The sequence below is a fragment of the Piliocolobus tephrosceles genome, chromosome 9 (genome assembly GCF_002776525.5).
Source record: "Piliocolobus tephrosceles isolate RC106 chromosome 9, ASM277652v3, whole genome shotgun sequence".
NCBI classification, from domain to species: Eukaryota; Metazoa; Chordata; class Mammalia; order Primates; family Cercopithecidae; genus Piliocolobus; species Piliocolobus tephrosceles.
In genome coordinates this window covers 21253674-21276053 of record NC_045442.1, presented here as the reverse complement: position 1 = coordinate 21276053, position 22380 = coordinate 21253674, and the positions used below count along the sequence as shown (strand labels likewise).

Sequence of the window (22380 nt, the reverse complement as noted above, 5' to 3'; positions counted from 1 at the left end):
CACTTACTACCTGAACAAGCTTGAGTTGCTCTTAACTTCTCTAAGCCTTTATTTTCTCATCTGTAAAATGGGATTGAAAATAACACCAAACCTAAAATAAGTTTTTTTTTAAAAAAACACACCCATCTCATAAGGTTTTCTGAGCATTAAATCAGTTAAAATACCACTGGTAACTCAAGGCCTGGCACATATCAAATTTTCAGTAAATGGCATATTTTATTTGTATTGCCTATGAAGTCTGCTTTTAGAGAGTCACTTAATCAGGCATCACAAAAACATGTCATAATGTGGTAAGAGCTGGATAGAAGAAGGCATAGAATCTGGACCCAAGAGAAGGTAAGCCATAAGAGAAGATAAGTATCAACCAAAGATCTTTCATGTTTCATATGAGGGCAATGGCGAAGGACTCAGGACTGTGATGGGAGGGCCACGGAGGAAATGAATGCCTGGGGGATGAAGAAAAGGATTCTTGGAGGGGTGATGCTTAGGCTGAACCTTGAAGGATAAGAAGTTTCCACATGGGTTGGGTGGAAGGGGAGTGGCATCGTCAGAAGGTGAAACATACATGGCAAAATCAGCAAGACCAATTGGGTGAGCACAGGATTTAAGGCAGGGGGGAAAAAAGATTAGAAAAATAGGTAGGGACTAGCAAGTTAAGAGGCTTGAGTCCTTTATTAAAGACTTTGGGCACTATCATGCAGGCAACAGAGGTGGGGAATCCAGCGATGGTGTTTGACAGAGGAAAGAGGAGACATATTTTCGGAAGATCAATCAAACAGTGATATGCTATGTGTTGCTACTTCCTTCTTTATGTGGCCGGGTGACCACCACATAGAGTTTTGTATGGATGGTGGTCCTTGAGGTATTTGGTAATATCCCAGGAGGTTTTTGTAGTTTGAGAACTCAAGTAAGCAAACATTTAAAAAATCAAGTTTCGTTGCATAGGGGATAATTTGGCTCTAGCCTTTTCTAACCCCAATTTAGAGCAATGAACAATTCTTCCCTTGCTTTCTGAGCAAGGGAAGGGAAGAATTTTCTGTCCTTACTCTCTGGGACCCCCATTTTAAAGAATAAATACAATTTCGTACATACTCTTCCCCCAAAGGGACTTGAATTTTGGAAGGATTGCTAGGTACAGGCAGCGATCATGGTCTGGGTGTAGGAGAGAAGGTGAGAAAGGACAAGCGGGAATTATGTTCCAGGCTGCAGCAGCAGTCACTGTCTATACCACAGAAGCACCAGGCCCCAGGACTGATTCATCCATGCCAAAGTAACAAGGATGAAATAATCCACACTCTAGGACAGCACTGTCCATTCAGGGAGCCACTAGCCACATGGGGCTATTTAAATTTAAATTAATTAACATTAAATAAAATTTAAAATTCAGTTGCCCAGACACACTAATGTTCAGTAATCACAGGAGGCTAGTGGCCACCTTATTGGACAGTGCAGATCTGCGACATTTCCATCATCACAGAAGGCTGTATCAGACAAAGCTAAGTCTAATCTAGAAGCCAGCTTGGGAATCACCTAGAAGATTCTTTAAAATGCAGACTCTCAGGCGCCACACCAGACCTATCGACCCAGAATTTGCATTTTAATAAGAGCCCCAGGCGATCCTTCCACACATTAAAGTTTGGGAAGCACTAGTCTGGAGTCACAAGACCACCTTGGCTTTTGCTTGGAGAACGTTCTCCTATTCAGAATGCCCCGCCTGGCAGAAATGATGCAGAGAACAGGACAGAGATACACTAAGATCTATAGGTAACCACCTGGCCTCAGAAATACCTGATAAAGCCCTATTGGGGCATAGAAGAGCTCTTCCCCCTGCTGGCTCTTGACAAAAGAGCTGAGGTCCACAGAAATCATCACACTAGATGAGTTACTGGTGATGCCTCTTGACACAGGTGTGCCTCTCTGGGGTGGCTGTGAAACAGGAAATGATTTGGTCACTCTCAGTAGCAAGGTCAACTACTAAAGGGAATGCATTTTATAGAAGAGGAAGCCGAGTGCTAAGGTCAGACAGTTAATAATAAGAGAGTCAGGATTTGAACCCTGATCTTTCTGACCTGCTACATGCATCACTCTAAGACAGCACCGTCCCATCCTCCATGCCCTCTATGGTGTCTGTACCACCATGGAAGTGTAGGTTAAGAGGGAAGGCTCTGAGGTCAGACTGCCCAGACTCAAGTTCTGGCTGTGGCACTTAATTAGATGTGTGGCCTGGGGTTACAGTCATTTTCTTAAAGAATATCTAACCAGGTTGTCTCTGTTTAATACCCTCGGTGCCTCCCAACACCTAGAAAACATCTTCAAAGCATAGGAACCTTGTTTTCAAGGAGAATCTTATCTGGAACCCTCATGTAGAAATGAGGTAGATCAAAGCAGAGCTGCTTTGGTGGAAGAGGAAAGAGTAAGTCTCTGAATCCCCGGGGACGTTTGGAGATGAGTTACTAATAAATCGCAGTCACCTGCTCTTAGCATGTTGAAGCCTCCCTGACTTGGTACCAGCCAAGTTTCCCAGCCCTGAGCATCACACACCTCATTATATCCTGTGTGATTTCACTTTTTTTCACCACTTGCAAACTCACTCTTTTCAAATGTCCCCTCCTCTCCAAAGTCTTCCAGATGCTGAGACCTTTAGTCCCTCTATCTGCAGGGCTTCCATCTCACCGTGGAAACACCTCTCTGACACTTGCCTCCCTCTGGAGGCATCTCATTTGTGGGATATCCCCCATGCCTTGTATGATGCTTGGCTTGTAGTTAATGGTCAAGTCCTTGTCAAGCAAATGAACATTACTGTATTAGTCATCAATTGACTAAAGGAGTTAATGTAGTTTTGAAAATAACTAAATCCAGTCGGGCATGATGGCTCATGCCTGTAATCCCTGCATTTTGGCAGGCTGAGGCAGGTGGATCACCTGAGGTCAGGAGTTCGAGACCAGCCTGACCAACAGGGTGAAACTCCATCTCTACTAAAAAAAAAAAAAAAAAACATACAAAAATTTAGCTGGGCGTGGTTAGAGGCACCTTGTAATCCCAGCTACTTGGGAGGCTGAGGCAGAAGAATCATTTGAACTCGGGAGGCAGAGGTTGGAGTGAGAGCCGAGATCGTGCCATTGCACTCCAGCCTGGGCAACAAGAGCGAAACTCCATCTCAAAGTAAAAAACAAAACAAAAAGTAAAATAACTAAATCCTCCCCAGGAGACAGCTTTAATATCTGAACAGTATCTACAGTTCTCACCCACAGAGTAACAGAGCAAAGGGAACTTTAGAGACTGTCAATCATTTGCAAGTGTTTAGAAACTGAGTCTTGGGGAGGTAAAATGACATTCTCAGATTGAGCAAGCAAGTCGGAGGCCTAGAACCAGAACTCAGGCCTGGAGACTCTTCATGAAGTATTCACTTTATAAATTAGTCTCTTGCTCTTATAAGCTCCTAGATGAGGCACCTTCCACAAATCTCCAGCAGTGACCAGGAAAGGGGATGTCTGGGTCATGTGGCCTCACCTTGTTCTGGGGAAGAATGATGATATCGTCAAAATTGATTTGCCACCAGATGTCTTTGTTTTGCCTCTGCAGTTTTCCCCTCTGCATCCTTAAAATCAGACCTATGATGGTAGCCCCCAAGACAGGAATCAGGATCATCATTGTGAGAACCACAGCAGTCACGCCTGGAGGGTAGAGGCATATTACCCAGGCCTTGCCTAAGAGCAGTAGCATGTACATCCCTGCCCAGCTGGGCCCTGCCCAGCAGGCTCCTCAAAGGCTGTCCTCCAGAAGGTCTGGGTTAGGACACATGAAGTCTACTCTGACTTGTCTCTTCCAGGAATTTTTCCCCAACTACCACCCTAGTTCCCATTGGAACTGCATTCACCTCCCACTTTGTATAGAAAGTTCCACTGAGGGAAATAATAATGATGACTTCTAACTCCACCACCAGTGTTTACTGAACATTTACTGTGTGTTCTCCTTAGGGTGGTTCTTCACGCATGATCCATCTAATTCCAGGGCTGGGCTCCTAACCACTGGGGCACACTCCCCTGCCCAGACTCTTTCAACCTCCCTGGAGGTAAAGTTCCTGAGACTCAAATCTCAGGCACCAGGTTCACTTACATCAGTGATTCTCCACAGGGGAGGAAGGTCATTTTGCTTCCTAGGGAATATCTGGCCATGTCTGGAGACATTTCTCGTTGTTCCAACTAGAGGGCTGCTACAGGCATCTGTGGGTAGAGTCCAAGGATGCTGCTAAACATAATATACAGGAACGTGTGACTTGAAATGCCAGGCTCCCCACACACAAAAATTATCTGGTCCAAAATGTCAACAGTGCTGCCGGCCATAGAGAGATCCTACTATAGAAAGTCTTTACCTGCTACCTTCTCCAAGCAGCCATACTTACCCATCAAAGCAGGCTCAGTTTCACAGAGCTCATTATAAAATCCACAGCCAGGTCTGTCTTCAGGAAGGGAGCCAGGGGGCCAGGTCATATTGGAGAAATTCCTTGTAGTCTTTAAAAAAATATAACGGTCAGTGTCAGCTCAATTTATTCTATTTGACTCTACAGCACAGACAACGGAAAAATGCATGTTATTTGCAAAACTCAGGCCCTGGTCTCTCAATTCACACTTCTGTCCAGTTTGCCCAACTCTCCTAGGCTCTTCAAATCCAGCCTTCAGGTAATTTCATTCAAGGAAGGCAGTATCTTTTTGCCGTTGAAATAGCTTCCTCAATCTTTTGACTTAAACCATGTCTCTTTTAGTTTAAAAGATGACATGCCAAGTCGATGCTGCTGGGAGTTTGATGTAGAGAAATCTTGTTATATAGCAGCTTGATATTTCACAGAACAAAACATCTCCTCTACATGGAGTGTGCCTATTCCTACAATACTAAGGACCCAGTTTGCTATGGTTACTTTGTTTCCTGGCCCATTTTGGTCCATTAAAATTCCATAAGAGAAGGGGAGAAAAAAGCCTCAAGTTGGCTGGGCGCAGTGGCTCATACCTGTAATCCCAGCACTTTGGGAGGCTGAGGTGGGCAGATCACCTGAGGTGAGGAGTTCAAGACCAGCCTGGCCAACATGGTGAAACCCCTTCTCAACCAAAAATACAAAAATTAGCTGGGCGCAGTGGCGCGCACCTGCAGTATCAGCTACTCGGGAGGCTGAGGCAGGAGAATCGCTTGATGTTGGGAGGCAGTGGTTGCAATGAGCCAAGATTGTGCCACTGTACTCCAGCCTGGGCAACAGAGCAAGACTGTCTAAAAATTTAAAAAGCCTCAAGTTGAATCTGGATTGGAGGTAGTAGCAGTGGGGGTGAGTGGAAATTGAATTACATTTTAGGTTTCCTTTTAGTTTTCTCATTGATTTGTAGCTGAAAGAATGAAAAAGAAAAGTTTTGTTTTTTTCCCCCCCAGAGATTCCTGGGTTCTGGTTGCTGGTGTCCAAACGTGTCTGGGAGTCAGGATGTCTAGGTGAGCCGTTTTGGGGACTGTAAACCCATCCCTTTGAGGATGCTCCACCACTCCCTCTGGGCCCAGGGCCTCTCCCCTAGACCATGGCCAATGGGACCACTAGTTGGAACACCAGAGAAGAACCAGGCCCTGTTGGAGGTGCAGTTAGTGGGTACTCTGTTCTACACTGAAATCTGAAATGGTCAAGCCATATCCTCAGTCAAGGGAATAACATCACTTTAAAGGCCCAAAGTCTATAAGAGCACTAAGGCTACTTGGGGGATTCTAGGGACTGGATCCCAAATTGGCCTTCCCAGGGCCTTCCTCTTCCTATGTCTCTCTGTAGAGCAATCTACACTTGCAGAAATGTCCTGCCAGTACCTGATTACTTTCTGATAGCTGTCATAATGAAAACAAGGAAGAAAAAAGGGCCCATCTTCAGACTTCTGTAGGGCATAGAGTAATCGATGTGCTTTTCTCCCTGGGCATCCACAAACACAGGGCTGGTGATTCCTAGAAAGAGAGGAGATTGCACAAGGTCAGGAGAGGGAGAGCAGCATGTGGCTCAAAATGCCAGCCTGCCCCAACTCAAATCAACAGAACCCCCTTCCCCAACAGCCATTGAAAACCAGACACGGTTTCTGCCTTTTCAGTGAATCTGAGACAGGGTCAACGGGGACCAGCAAAGGGAAAAAGATAGTTGAGAGATGGCATCCTGTTAGGACTAAAGGGCCACATTGGGCAGGCAGGTGTATTTTCTCAGGCCCACACTGGGGAAGCCCATTCAGTACTTTAAAAAAAATGTTTCCAGTTAATCTCACTTAAAACCTCAGATTTATGCTTCCCTTGAACAATCAGATGTGACATGTCACCGGCTGTCTGGGGCCAAGGGACAGCTGCTTCCTCCAGTTCCTCCCATTTTCCTCCCCTGACCCCACCCACCCCACGCCTCCATGCTGCCAGGCCCTGGGGCAGAAGTTTGTAATCTCTGTTCTCATGGCAGCCCCTTCCCTCCTGGTCTTGGTGTGAAGGCTCTGCAGGCCCTTTGCAGAGGCTTGGTGCAGAGGCTTTGCAGGGCCTGCTGTGCTCTTTGTTATTTCTAAGGATGTGCTTAACTCCACTCCTGAAGTAATGCATCAGAGATCTCGGAAGCACAGCTCCACTTGAAGCACAGCTCCTTCACACCCCAAACTAGTACATAGGCTCTGACAAAGGACATATTGCTGATTTTGTCTCACAGGGGACAGGACACAAAATTACCACTGATAAAGCACCTAATAAGTGCCCAGCACTGCCGGTGGTGTTGACGTCCCATGTCTAATCCTAATTAACCCTTCAGAGGGGGCACCATCATCTATCTGTTCCCAACAAGCAAAGCTTGGAGGCACAAACTCCTTGAGTCTTCCTGCCAGGGCCAGGAAGAGGCACAGCTGGTACACAAACCCAGGGCTATCGGGCCCCAAGTGCCGTGTTCTTTCCAGCATGCCACACTGCCTTTCTGTGTACATATCCGTGGGCATCCTGAATGTGGGTACTGAGCCCAAGGTTTGCACGGGAAAGGCCAGAGCTCCTGCGACAACCTGGGCCACTGCTTTCAGTGTGCATTGCATTCACGGAGCCAAAGCCAGTGGGGTTTGGGGGTTCTGCTCCCTAATTCGGCCTCCTAGAGGAGGCCTTCCTTCTGGAATGGTCCAAAAGCCCTACGGCACTGCCCCATGGAGTGGATGCCACCATGTGGCAGAAATGAACAGAGGAAACAGAGACAAATACTCCAGTTCTGCCAAGGCTAGTCCTGTAGCCCATAAAGGAACAGAAGCCAGTTTGGAGGGGTGAGGAGGGCCCTTTGGTCATGAGTCCCTGAAAGGGGTCCACGGGCCCCAGAACCAAAGTGGGATGATTCAGGGCCTCATTGCTCTTCACACCCTCCCCTCATTCCAGCATGAAGAACTTCTAAAACCACAGGAAAGAGGAATTAATTGATCTGGCAGAGAGGATTAAATTGAGAGCAGAAAGAAGGATCCCCCCCTTGTGACCTCTCCCTTTTTTTCTCTTTTTTTTTTTTTTTTTTTTGGGCCGGAGTCCCGCTCTGCCGCCCAGGCTGGAGTGCAGTGGCCGGATCTCAGCTCACTGCAAGCTCCGCCTCCCGGGTTTACGCCATTCTCCTGCCTCAGCCTCCCGAGTAGCTGGGACTACAGGCGCCCGCTTTAGAGTCTGAAAGGAAAGAAGAGAGAGAAGTTGGTGAATATTTCCACTTGCAAAAGGTATCAATAGGGTAAACGAGACCTGCTTCTATGAAATAGAAAAATATAAAATAGAAAGTATAAAAACAGGGACCATTTGGCCGGGCACAGCGGCTCACACCTATGATCCCATCACTTTGAGACACCGAGGTGGGAGGATCCCTTAAGCCCAGGAGTTTAAGACCAACCTGGGTGACAGAGCAAGACCCTGTCTCAAAAAGAAAAAAACAGAACCTACTATTTAATGAGCACATACTCTGTGCCAGGTGCATGTCATATTCTCATTATGCCTATGTTACAGGATGGCAAAGAACATGAGCCCTGGAGAAGGCAGGCTTGATTGAATCCTGGCTCCACCATCTAATAACTTTGTGACCTTAGACAGGGTACATAACCTCTGTAACCTCGGTTTACTCACCTGAATAATACAGATAGAAACAGTACCTGCCTCATGGGCTGTGTGAGGATTCAGTTAGGTACTACTCAGAAGCTCTTAGCACTTGGGCTAGTGTAAGGTGAGCCCTCCATAAATGTCAGTTATTATTATTTCTGTATGTGGTAGCAGGTGTTATCCCTATGTTACAGGTGAGAAAACTAGAACAAGAAAGATCAAAGCAGTTGGTCAGCTGAGTGTGATTTGAAAGCAGTTCACTCCCCACCAGGGAGTGAACTCATCCCCACCAGGAAAGCAAGAATGAGACTACAACCCATCTTTAGAAGTCTGTGGCGCCTAGGGCCCCCATCACAGAGGCTGCAGATGGGAAGTGACCCCGGGAGACGGCTCTCACATTTCTGAATTTTATTCTTGATGGACTCAGTCTCAATGGAACTGAGGGGGAGAATTCCCAAAAGGGGATAAAGTGCCCAGCAGCCTCCTCTCCTGGTCTGGGCAGGCTCCGGCCAGAAGGATGAGAGAACTGTGGGAACTGGGAGGTCTTAATCTCAACTACCCTTACAGAAGGAAGACTGGAATCCCCAGAAGAAAGATGAATTCTGGCGTTCAGTACGAGGCAGGCCCTAAAAGAGGCCTTTAATTACATGCCCAAGATCTCAAAGCCCCCACCAACCGGAGCCGCAGGTCTGAGTTTAGAACACCGCCCAGCAGCAAGCCACCTACCCTGCACAGTGGTCTGACTGGTACCTTCAGAGCGCTGACCAGCTGCCGCCCGTCCTGGAAGTCGCCTCCAGCCTTTACCATCTGCTTCACGGTCTCAGCATAGAGCAGGACGGCGTCGTGAAGGTAGGCAGAGTAAAGGCTCACCTTCAATAAGACAAGCAAAGCAGGGTCTCAAGAGGTTCATGGCCTCTTGAGTCACCGTCCAGCACTAAGTTAGGAGGAATCTCTGTTCGTCCGCCTGACAGTGGCATACAGTACTTTCTTCCCCCATTCCACACAGCCGAGGGCCCAGCACACGCCTGCGCCTGCGCCTGCGCTGTGAAACCCAGACGTCGTGGTCTTCATTTTCCTTCTGAATGCCGCGTTTCCCAGTTAGATCTCCTGATCCTTCAGGAACGCCCTTCAGGCCTCAGGTGGGAGGGAGCATGGTTTCAGGGGAAGAGGGTACACGTTGGAACTAGACCAGCTCAGCTCCCTACTGGCTATGGGTAAGTTCCATAACCTCTCTGAATCTCAGCTCACTGCTTTATAAAATGGGGATAGGCCAGGTGCGGTGGCTCACGCCTGTAATCCCAGCACTTTGGGAGGCCAAAGCAGGCGAATCACGAGGTCAGGAGTTCGAGACCAGCGAAACTCCTGACATAGTGAAATCCCATCTTTACTAAAAATACAAAAATTAGTCGGGCGTGGTGGCGGGTGCCTGTAATCCCAGCTACTCAGGAGGCTGAGGCAGGAGAATCACTTGAACTCGGGAGGCAGAGGTTGCTGCGAGCCGAGATTGCACCACTGCACTCCAGCCTAGGTGACAGAGCGAGACTCCATCTCAAAAAAAAAAAAAAAAAAAAAAAAAAAGGACAAAACCGCTGTTGGGTTGAATGTGACAATAGTTAAATAAGGCATAATAGGTAAACTGTCCATTGCAGTCCCTGACCCTTAGTAGGTCTTCAGGACATGATGTCTTCTATTGATCAGTCAAGGAAAATACAATACAAGTGCCTACTAAGTGCCAGGCACTATTCTCCCAACAGTACCAGGTACAAAGCTGACACTTAGTAGATTGTTCCTCAAATATTCTTTAATTGATTATCTTGTCTTGTATGTTGGGATCCAGGATCGGCCCCCTCATTTCGAATCAAACTCCTTGTCATCAGTGGCCTGTGGTCACCTTAGGGCTTCAGCTTGGCAAGTAGCTCTAGCTCTGCACAAAGGTCTTTCTTCAAAAAATTCTCTGTGGGAGCCAGACACTGTGCCTCCTCATCACACACATACTGGGATTACCACAGGCAGACCCTCTCCCTCCTGACCATCTTCTCCCTGTTCCAGCCCATCTGTTGGCCCTGACCTGTCCTAGCCCCACATCTCTGACCACTCCATCCTGGGTCTAGGTCCTGGCATCCTCCTGGGGAAGGAAATTGTCATGGTCTGAGTAGCCATTAATATCTGTTCTCGGCCAGGCACAGTGGCTCACACCTATAATTCTAGCACTTTGGGAGGCCAGGGTGGAAGGATTGCTTGAGCCCAGGAGTTCAAGAGCTGCCTCAGCAACCCAGAGAAATCACATCTGTACAAAAAAAAAAAAAAAATTTTTTTTAATTATCAAGGCGTGATGGCATGTGTCTGTATTTCCAGCTACTTGAGAGGCTGAAGTGGGGGGATTGCTGGAGCCCAGGAAGTCGAGAATGTAGTGAGCATGATTGCACCACTGCACTCTAGCCTGGGTGACACAGCAAGACCTTCCCTCAAAAAAGGAAGATATCTGCTTTGCTAGTTCCATGGACAATGTTACTAAATACACAACACCACAGCCTGGGAGGTAGATGCTATCATCAGTCCCGTTTCACAGATGAAGAGACCAAGGTGTAGGGAGGTTAAGCAATTCGTTACAAGGTCCTACAGTTAGCAAATAGCAGCAGTAGGATGGGGGCATAGGCCTCTGGTCCAAAGGCCTTTCACCCAGTGACCTCTGAAGTATAAATTCACAGGAGGAGAGCATCAAACTGCTGTTTATTTTGGGCGTGGAAGATGGGGAAGTGCGTGTGTGTGTGCACCTGCATGTGTGTAAGGGAGGTGGGGAGAGATGAGGAGAAATAAGAGGGAGAAATGCAAAAGCCAAACGCAAATATCATCAAAGAAGGGGAGGAGGGAACCTGAACTGGAAGACCTGGCATCAGACCTGCTCCTCCGAGGAGATGGTGCTGCGGAAAGGCGGCCTCCTCAGTGTTTGGTAGACTTGTTTCCAAAAGCCTGCGTCTCCACGGCCTTCTCCGTAGGAGCTGAGGGCAATGAGAGAAGCACTGACCCATACATCTTTGGGAGATGCATCATTTTCTGATTTGTCAGTACTTCCTTCCAAAAATGGTCCTAAAAAGTAATGAAATAAATGTTGTTATTTGGTAGGAAATGCCTTGGCAAGGGAACTGCGTGTAACGCAATGTTTAATTTGAACCACTACATTCTAATCCTTGGAAACACAGTGATTCCAGAAGGCCTGCAATACAAGGTCCATGTTCTCTAGCTCTCATATAAGCAGTGGAAGGAAAGCCACAAATAAAAAAGTAAAAATGTACTTGGTGCATACAGCAACTAAGATGCAGAAAGCTTACCTACTAACAATTATTACAAAAACTTAAAAAGCTTGAGACTATAGATTCTTGCTTTTTTTTTTTACTTGTGGCATGTTTTGTTATCATCATTATAATCTATATTATTACTATTATGAATAGTATATACCCACTCATTATATATATGTGTGTGTATATATACATATATGTTTTGACATCACACACACACACTCACACGTACATATATATATGATGATATCATACCATAATGTTCTGCAGCTTGATTTTTTTCCACCTAAACCTATACTGGGAATACTTTTTTTTTTTTTTTTTTTTGGAGACGGAGTCTCACTCTGTCGCCCAGGCTGGAGTGCAGTGGCACGATCTCGGCTCACTGCAAGCTCCGCTGCCCGGGTTCACGCCATTCTTCTGCCTCAGCCTCCTGAGCGGCTGGGACTACAGGTGCCCACCACCTCACCCGGCTAGTTTTTTTGTATTTCTTAGTAGAGATGGGGTTTCACCGTGTTAGCCAAGATGGTCTCGATCTCCCAACCTCGTGATCCGCCCGTCTTGGCCTCCCAAAGTGCTGGGATTACAGGCTTGAGCCACCGCGCCCGGCCTGGGAATAGTTTTATGAAATAGATTTATGCTATTCTTTCATGAAGTGGCATGAATTCAATTTCATGGACATTGGTGTATTCTTAGTTCTATTTTCTGCCACTACGCACCAGTTGGAACTGGATCATCAAGGTATGGGAGAAGGCAACAGGGGAGTTGAAAAGTTTCCCTGCCAATGCTGAATGTGGTCCATCCTCTCCTCTCCTCATCTGCCTGAAGGCAGAGATGAGGGGAAAAGTAAAGAGAAAGGGAGGTGGTCACAATGGAAATCTCAGGTAAGCGAGTATTCTGGAAAGTCTGGCATGCCTTTAGAATTCCAGCTCACCACCCGAAGAAATCTGAGATGTTTTTGTGCATCTAAAAGACTTCATGATGAAGAAGGGAAAATCTGGGACATTACTATATATCTCCCTTTATTTTGTTCTGTCCTATTTCAGCTTCTTGTGATCATAGTTTTAAAAAGCTTGTTTTAGAAAGATAAAACTGCTAGAAAAATAATGCAGTGCGTCCATAGGAAAAGGCAAGTGGCTTTTGTAGATGCCTGTTGTATAAGATGCTTACAAGCACAGACGCAATAGCCCTGTGAGGCAGATACTACTGGCATTATTTCCATGCATCAGTGCACTTGATGAGAGGTGGAAAAGGAGCCCAGAGCACCTGGGTTTGAATGCCAGCTCTCCCTCATACTGGTTGGATGGCCTTGGGGAAGTTTTGGCACCTCTCTGAACCTCAGTTTCCTCTTCTGTAAAATGAGGATGATTAAAGTATCTACCCCATCGGGTGGCTGTGAGCTGAAATAAGCTTTAATATATTAAGCACTCACAGTGAGGCCCAGCACTCCATAAACCCTCCAGAAAGCAGAGTTGTGTAGGGTGAGCTCAGCGTCTGAAAGGCTCAGTCTGGAATACTAGCTATGCCACTTGGGAGCTCCGAGATCTTAGGTAAGGTACCTTAATTATTTAAGCCTTGGCTTTTCTACCTGTACGTTGGAATGCTAATAATATCTACTTTCCAAGGCTGTTGGAAATACCAATACAAAAGGTATAGGTACATAAATAATGCATTTAATAACTGTCTCGCAAAACCATTGAGAATATTAAATGCAATCATGTGTGTAAACCATGTAACTCAGTCCTCATAGGAAGCAATTGTATTTTTAGCCATTCTCATCATTACCAAAAGAATCAGACCACCTAAGAATTGCCTCATTGCATCAGTATGTTGGTCTTTCCAGCCCTTTGTTAGAGCTTCAACAGGGACACAGGGAGGTAGCTGTGGAAGAAAAACAAGTGAGAGCCACTTGTGTCTGAGAGTCCCTTGGGAAGGTCTTAGCTACCCGGTAGAAATGACAGTTCTTCCTCAACCGCTGTTGTCTGATACGGAGTGCAGAGGACCAGGCCCTCAAGCCAGCCGACCTAGTTCAAGGCCTGGTTCAGCCTTTCACTAGCGGTGCAGAAGAACTCTGGGTAAGTTCTTCCAGCTCCGTCTTAGTCTCCTAATTTTAAGATGAGGACGCAAGAGTGCCTACCTCATAGGGTTGTAGTGAGTGCTCAGTGGGCTGATACATCCGGGTCATAGCGAGTACTCCATACTTGCTACCTCTTACTACCAGAGCCATTGAGTGGTCGACGGGACCCACCTCCAACTGCTGCAAAATGATGAAAACGAATTTTCCAGTGTTGAGTCCCAGGTTCTCTGCAGCCAGCAGAATAATATTTGCATCCTCTGAGCTGCAGATTAAGATGATAACTATAAGAATGAAAATCAGAGTCAGCCAGTTGCACATGCTCGTGTATGTGTGTGCTCTCACGCATGCTCTCACTCTCTCTAAGTCTAGCCTAAAGCCACTGTAAAAGAGACATGAACTTTTTCTTTCCTTGGGCATGTTTTAGGAAACAGGAATGCCTAAACTAGTCCCTGAGGTTTTACTTCTTTAACCAAGCCTGCAGTGTACAAACTAGCAGCTATAGCACTGAAGTCTTTGCTGCAGCCTCCTCACAATGTACAAGTCAAAAAAGTTTGAGATCACTTCTGTGCTCTAGGTTTTGTCTTCTTTTTGGCTCAAAAATCAGAACAGCAGACCTGGCTTGTGACTTGTCAGCCACACCTCATTTAAGAGGAGTTCACAAAGGACCTAGAATCAAGGGCATTTGGACTTTCTGAGTTGAGCTGGCTGGAGGGCAGAGTAGGCCATGGTACTTTTCTGCCATTTAATCACATCACTGTTCATTTTCAGAATATACAAATGAAGTAGTGGGTTTTATTTTTTATTTATTTATTTTTGAGACAGAGTCTCGCTCTGTTGGCCAGGCTGGATGGAGTACAGTGGCATGATCTTGGCTCACTGCAACCTCTGCCTCCTGGGTTCAAGCAATTCTCATGTCTCAGCCTCCAGGATAGCTGGGATTACAGGCGTGTACCACCACACCTGGCTAATTTTTGTATTTTTAGTAGAGACAGCATTTCACCATGTTGACCAGGCTGGTCTCCAATTCCTGGCCTCGAGTGATCTGCCCGCCTCAGCCTCCCAAAGTGCTGGGATTACAGGCGTGAGCCACCACACCCGGCTAGTTTATTTTTTAAATGAAGTAAATTATAGTCTATTTATCTGAGCTCCAATGTTGTGTCAGGCACTGTGCTGGGCACAGACATAGCAGTGAACGAGCCATCAGACAGACAGCATACAAGTGATCAAATTAAAGAGATCATTGAAGATTCTAATTAGTGAGGTTGGAAATGGATGCTGTGATGCTAATGGGTGGGGAGGGGAAGCAAGTTCACATCGAGTCATTAGAGAAGGCCTCCCTGAGGAGGTGCGCTCTGGACCCAGTCAGCAATGATGCAGGGATGAGAGGAAACTACCCTCAAGAAGGTGCTGGGTAGGGTGGAGTGTGACTCAGACCACATAAGAATTGCCTCATTGGATCAGTATGTTGGTCTTTCAAGCTCTTTATTAGAGCTTCAACAGGGACACAGGGAGGTGGCTGTGGAAGAAAAAGAAGTGAGAGCCACTTGTGTCTGAGAGTCCCACATTAGCATCACTGGGTGGAGTGGGTGCAGGTGACACCCTAGGCCAAGGGAGTAGAAAACCCTAAAGTCTCAAGGCTGGAGAGAGTTTAGTTTATTTGAGGAACAGAAAGGAGTCAGTGACTAATTCATGCTAGAAAGTTGAGCCTTACAGATATCACCACAAAAATAATTGCTGTCATATGTTGACCAACTACTTGTCCAGACTTGGTGCTAAGCACTTTAGAGATGTAACCTTATTTAATCCTCCCCTTTCTATGACACAGGTAGGATGGTTGTCTCCATTTTATAGATAAGATACTTGAGACACAGAGAGATTAAGGTACTTACCCAAGGAGGACACAGTTGAAAAGTGTCAGAGACTGGATTCAAACCTAGGTCTGTCAGTCTGCAGAGCCCCTACTGTAAACAAATAGTGAACTCCAGGACCCAGCCCACCTGGAAGATACTTCTAGAACTTACTCTGTGTTTCATAACACTGTAGCATGTGGGGTTTTACTTTAGACCAAAAAAACAAAAAACAAACAAAACAACAACAACAACAACAAAAAAACAACCCACAATTTTTTGTTAGTGATGTCTAGCAATAAAGGAAATTGCTTTTGTATATTATTAATTTTGTACCTTGTTTCCAGTTTTACACTCAGAGAAAAATGAAGAGGTTTTTTTTTTTCCCCCAAATAACCTGCTTGTCCCATTTTTCTCTCCAAATAAAAGCAACAGAAGACTTTTCTACTTACCCCTGGCAATTGATGATATCCTCCAAAGATGCTCTTGAAGAAAGACTAAACTATTTTTGGTGTATCTCATGCTGGCAGTGATGATAAAATGGGAATTGAGTTCGTTCTCTACAACCCTCCACAATTCATCCACTCCATCCCAGGAGGAAGCCCCAGAGTAGCCTCCAAACATTCCAGTGTGTTTCCAGCCCAGGTACTGGAGACTTTTCTGGAGCACGTCACCAATGTCTTGCTTGGGTGGCACAAGTTTCACACAGGTGTCACACAGCTTTTCGGTTTGTCCAACAAAGTCAAACATGGAGATGTTCCACTCAGAGGCCAGCAAACGGATAACCTTAAAAATAACCCAAAGGATGTCTTTGCATAATTGAGTTTATGTACACGCAAACCCCAGTGTAAGACATCTGCATAAACCTCACATTCTGTGAATCTATGGATCATACTGGGCTCTTGCTTTTGTAATGTTGATGACAATGTCAGTCTCAGAGAACAAAGATAATAAAAGCAAGCATTAATTGAGCACTTACTATGTGCTGAGCACTCTAAGAGCTTACATATATCATTTCAACTTTCAAAACATTTCTAGGTGTTATTATTACCCCCCTTTTAAGATAAAACAGGAAGACACAGAGATGTAAGTTACATCACTAGCAAATAGTGGAGCAGGGTTGGAATTCAGGTACTATGGTTCCAAGGCCCACACTCATAGTTACTCATCCTCTCTTTCTTTCTTAATTTCTCCCTTATTCATTTTTCATTCATTTTAATTAGGGGCCTATCACATACAAAAAACTTTGGAGACCTTGCTCTTAAAGGAGCTCATGGTTTATTACAAGAACCAAGGTATATAAAAAACAGCTTTAAAGTGAAATATATTCTTTAAGATGTATAGATGATAGATTTATAGGCATTTAGAGAAGTAAACAATTACTTTTGATTGGGGAATTAGGGATATGGAGGGCAGAGATGAAGGGATAAAGAAAGGCTCCATGACATTTGATATTAACTCTTAGACAGGTAGCCTTTGAACAGATAGAAATGTGTCAGATGGGGAATTCCAGGAGAGACTGGCTCAAATTTAAATGTAAACTTGGTTCTGCAGCTCCAACTAATGATAGTTCTACAATATTGTTGAGAGTAAGACCTGTGCTGCTCCTTCCTGTTCACCTTTTGCATCAACACTTTTCAGGTGACATGACACCCAAGGACACAAACAAAGCTCATCCCAACAACCAAACAAATACAGGTCATTCATTTCCCTCGTTTTCTTGCTGTAGGTAAGGTAGTCTGCCATACTTGATTCTTTCTTATTTACTTGCATTTTCACTGATTAATTTATTACACACACCAAAGAAAAGCCTACTCAAACAATTGATAGTTTTCTATTTAAAACCAAGAATTTGTTTCTTCTTAATTTCCTAAGCCTTGTAGCTTAGGAACATGAGAGTGAACAATAAGAGTCTATATGCAACAGCATCAAGTTCAAACAATCAACAAGAGGAGGAAGAGGGTAGGTGAATGAACAATTATTGATCTGAAAGGCTTTCTGGCCAGATATGGTGGCTCACACCTGTAATCCCAGCACTTTAGGAGACCGAGACCAGTGGATCACCTGAGGTCAGGAGTTTGAGACCAGCCTGGCCAACATGGTGAAACCCTGTCTCTATTAAAAATACAAAAATTAGCTGAGTATGGTGGGGCACTCCTGCAATCCCAGCTACTCGGGAGGCTGAGGTGAGAGAATCACTTAAACTTGGGAGGCAGAGGCTGCAGTCAGCCGAGATCATGCCACTGCACTGCAGCCTGGACAACAGAGCAATATTCCATCTCAAAAAAAAAAAAAAAAAAAGAAGGAAGGAAAGAAAGAAGAGAAAGAGGCTGGGCTCGGTGGCTCAAGCCTGTAATCCCAGCACTTTGGGAGGCCGAGACGGGCGGATCACAAGGTCAGGAGATAGAGACCATCCTGGCTAACACAGTGAAACCCCATCTCTACTAAAAAAAATACAAAAAAAACTAGCCGGGCGAGGTGGCGGGCACCTGTAGTCCCAGCTACTTGGGAGGCTGAGGCAGGAGAATGGCATAAACCTGGGAGGCGGAGCTTGCAGTGAGCTGAGATCGTGCCACTGCACTCCAGCCTGGGCAACAGAGCAAGACTCCTTCTCAAAAAAAAAAAAAAAAAAAAAAAGGATATGTACTAATCCATCTTTCTCTGGTGATGACACACTCTTGACCCATAGAATGTTTCTCCATCTGTGCAAATAGGCCACTTGTGTGGCACTGGGCTTGGCATCTGGCAGCTTCTTTCTGGTGGATAGCCATCCATCTAAAGTGACGCGGGATGTCCCTGACTCCTCCGCCCTCTCCAGTTTCTTGTCTGGAGAAACCAGGAGCCCTCTCACTTCCTGGCATTTCCTCTCTACTCCTGGTAAAGGCTCTTGAGCCAAACACGTGGTGTGGCTCTCCCTAGGCTGTCAACCTGGGGAAGGAGAGCTTGCAAAACAGAGGATAATATCCATAAAGGCTTGAAGAGAAGGGAGGTGCTGACCTCCCCCCAGAGTACTGGTATTCCTATCTACGGCACAGGAACCCTGGCTTCTCCCGCCACCTTCCTGTAGAAGGCAGTGTCACAGAATGGCTGTGAGCATAGGTTCTGGAATGAGAAAAGCTGGCATGGGCAAGTTATGTATTATCTGAACCCAATTTCCTCATTTGTAATTACTCTGACAACCTTATGCAAGGATTAAATGAAGTTGTAAATGTAAAATACACAGCATAGTGCCTGGCATGTAACAACAGCCAGTACGTGGTAGCAGTTTTAAAATAAGGATCTATTGCTCCAGGCAAAAGATCATAAAGTCTGTTGGATGGATTCTATGTTGACCCAAAGGAACAAATTGCTGCTGCAGAAACCAGAGGAACTGATAAAAGATGTTGCTGGGACAGGTTTCTGAAGATACCTGGATTTATCTTTGCTAATGTATACATGCACATACATAGTTTTCAAGCATGACATGGGATGATGAAGCTCTGGCTGGTTATTAGTGGGGAAAAAAGTTCTCCCAGCATGTTCAACATGTTCACTGCTGCTGCTGGGTAACACTACCTTTTGCTTATATCCTGTAGGTATTAAGTCAAAGGGCCTTTAGTTTCTTTTTTTTTTTTTGGACTGAGTCTCACTCTGTCAACCAGGCTGGAGTGTGGTGGCGTGATCTTGGCTCACTGCAACCTCCGCCTTCCAGGTTCAAGCTCTTCTCATGCCTCAGGCCAGGTTGGTCTCAAACTCCCGACCTCAAGCAACCCATCCACCTTGGCCTCCCAAGGTGCTGTGATTACAGGCATGAGTCACCAAGCCCGGCCAAGGCCTTTAGTTTCTAAATCAGCACTGTCCAAAAAAATAACATGATCAACATATATTATTTAATATTTTCTAGCAGACACATTAAAAGAAGAGTAAAAAGAGCAGTTAAGATGACTTATCAAGAATATCCTAAATATTATAATTTCAATACATAATCAATATTTTAAACATTGAGATTTTATGTTATTTTCTGTATACCACATCTGGAAAATTTGGTGTGTGTTCTATACTTAAACACATCTCAATTTAGATTTGCCTTATTTCAACTGCTCAGTAGCCACGTGTAGTTTAGTGGTTACAGTATTGAACAGTAAATCTTCACTCTGAGCGACCCTTTGAGTCCCCTGCAAGATAGCGATGTTTCCTCTGGGGTGTTGAAGGTTTTGGGAATTTCAACTTGACACCTCTCTCAGTAGCCTCAATTCTGTCCCTCTGATTCTTTAGTGCTCTTTGGAAGCTCTTGCTGATAAAGGAACAAGCTGCCTACATCATGACTGTGAATAATATTTACTCAACATACTTAAAGCCTGAGATGGGGCTGGACATGGTGTCTCACACCCATAATCCCAGCACTTTGGGAGACCGAGGTGGGCAGATCACCTGAGGTCAGGAGTTTGAGACTGGCCTGGCCAATATGGCAAAACCCCTTCGCTACTAAAAATACAAAAATTAGCCTGACGTGGTGGCGGGCACCTGTAATCTCAGCTACTTGGGAGGCTGAGGTGGGAGAGTCACTTGGACCTGGAAGGCAGAGGTTGCAGTGAGCCGAGATCACACCACTGCGCTCCAGCCTGGGCAACAGGGCAAGACTCCACCTCGGGGGAAAAAAAAAATGCTGAGATGGGGCCGTTCATAAGCACATCCTGAGGGTTGAGGGGGATCGGTGTCTATTGGCCCTTCCATGTGTCATGTATCTTGCCTCACCCATTGGACAGCTGAAATCTAAGGCTGAAAGGCAATTTGCTTTGTGTGTATGGTTCAGGAAAGGGGAGGGGTGGCTGGGGTTGGGGGAGCTTTTCATTGTAATCTGGGCAAACACCATTCTTGTCAGCCAAGTGCTCACACATGGGTAACACTTCCTTCCCACAAAGAATAAGCATGTGTTCTCAAGAGCATGCATGCTCAAGCGATTGCTATCAGCAGCTACAGTTAAGAGAAAGAGTTGCTGCCATTGCCAAGCTGTGGTGTCAACTTCTTCCTCATGCCCTGTGAAGTACCCATGGTGCAGGGTTCACTGCAGGGCCCAGAACGGAGCTGTGAGCCCTTGCTGCATAGCAGACGGCTAAGAAGAAAGAGCTAGGGGGTCGCACAGCTGGGACGCGTGGAGCATTGGCCCCTCCAGTGGAGTGAAGCAAGGCTCTGAGTTGGTAATGGGCTCTGCAGCAGGCAGGATGTCCAGGTTGCTAGGGAGCCCTTCTCAAGGGGGAAGGTAGCTGTTGCCCCACCCTTGGCATCAGGTCCACATGTCTAGTATTGGGTCTGGCTTCCTGTAGGGCAATGGATCTTAGATTTCTTTGAGAGACCAGTAAAAATTCCCAAAAGAAACACACATATAAACACACCAGTTTGCTAGGGGATCTTGGAAGAGATGGTATGCAGTCACAGATATGTGCTTGGGCTCTGAACTCAAGACTACCTGAGCTCAAAATCTAACTCTGATACGCAGCCAACTGTTAGCTGTGTACCTTGGACAAGTTACTTGGACTCTCTTAGACTTTCCTCTCCTAAATAGCAATAAAAACTTCCGTAGGGCTGCTGTGTGATTAAATGAGATAGTACAGACAAAGCTCTTAAATGCAGTGTTGCCACCATGCGGTAGGAGCTCAGTCATGTTCACCATCATGAAGGCCTTCAGAGAGGATCTGGCATGAAAGCCTTGGATCACTGCCCTGTAAGTTGTACTTTGAGTGTCATTAGCCTTTTGAAACAGCAGATAACCAGGGAAAGGGTGAACATGAAATTCCATGGCTGATTATGACACCCTCGTTATGAGTTAAGGGACTTCGCTCCTTCCTTCTCATATCTCAGTACAAGGATAAACTTCAGAGTCAATTCTGCCATGTGGGATGCTAAAGGTCAGTGCAACACAGCTCTGTTTTTGCCCACTGCATGCCATCACAACCTCTGCCCTACTGTTCAGCTAACTCTAGGAAGGGACATCTCCCCGCTTTCTTTGTGATCCATCATTGTGAAATTTACAAGAACAGATCTAGCCCATAGCTCTAGGTCTTTGCTTTTCTTGCCTGTTGAGTCATGTTGTTTGACTTGAAAAGATTTGACGTAGGGGTCAAAACAGCCTAAGATCCTTCCTAAATAAGTGTTTCCTGTGCTTTACATGTCTCAGCTACTGCAGACATCATGTGCTTCCCCTTTTCTCCCTGATCCTCACATTTCTTCTTTGCTCTCACCAAAAATGCTTATAGTAAGCATTATTTTGTGACTGTTCCATCATCTTAATCCAATGAAATGTTCTAAAACAAAAGATCTAGAGGTTTAAGATGAATCTTCTAGATTCTGAGGTCAGAAGTTATATTAAAAGGGGAAATTTGGGGCCGGGCATGGTGGCTTACATCTGTAATCCTAGCACTTTGGGAGGCCGAGGCATGTGGATCACTTGAAGTCAGGAGTTCAAGACCAGCCTGGCCAAGATGGTGAAACCCTGTCTCTACTAAAAGTACAACAACAAAACAAAATTAGCTGGGTGTGATGGCAGGTGCCTGTAATCCCAGCTACTCGAGAGGCTGAGGTAGGAGAATTGCTTGAACTCAGGAAGCAGAGGTTTCAGTGAGCCAAGATTGTGTCACTGTACTCCAGCCTGGGCAACAGAGCAAGACCCTCTTCATTACGTTCAGTAGTCTCTGGAATCTGGACATATTCGCTAAGACCTTTAAATAACATTTGGTTGCCCTGCCTGACTCCTCTCAACCTGCTGTGAAATCTGCTTTGCAACCAGCTGTGCTTCCTAAAGAAAGGCAGATTTTCAGAGATAAGCTGCAAATCACTTGGCTTTGCAAAATCGCCTGAAAGTATTAAAAAATAACACTTGGCCCCACCAGCACCATCATCACTCTTACCAAGCTATAGAATCTCGGGAAGGGATGTCATTTCTCTGAGCTTCTATTTTTCTTGTCTGTACAAATCATAACTAACTTCCGAGTATATTGTGAGGGTCAAATGAAGTGTTTGTCACAGGACCTGGTTCCCAGCAGCCACTGGAATTTTGGATGTTGAAAGTATTGTTCCCACTCAGACCTCACAGGTTTGCTAA

At 45.6% G+C, this 22380-nt stretch overlaps 1 protein-coding gene across 1 annotated transcript in view; it reads right to left on the bottom strand.

The window, feature by feature from the left end:
- LOC111538933 (guanylate cyclase 2G-like) overlaps positions 1-21985 on the bottom strand; it is a 45980-nt gene extending 23995 nt beyond the window's left edge. Inside the window, 12 exon segments of the mRNA XM_023206664.1 lie at positions 1789-1926; positions 3511-3611; positions 4373-4483; positions 5807-5911; positions 5914-5964; positions 7899-7903; positions 8816-8952; positions 10982-11095; positions 11098-11169; positions 13627-13736; positions 15755-16088; positions 21959-21985. Of these exon segments, the coding sequence (XP_023062432.1) occupies positions 1789-1926; positions 3511-3611; positions 4373-4483; positions 5807-5911; positions 5914-5964; positions 7899-7903; positions 8816-8952; positions 10982-11095; positions 11098-11169; positions 13627-13736; positions 15755-16088; positions 21959-21985 (1305 nt within the window).
- Positions 21986-22380: the final 395 nt, after the last annotated feature.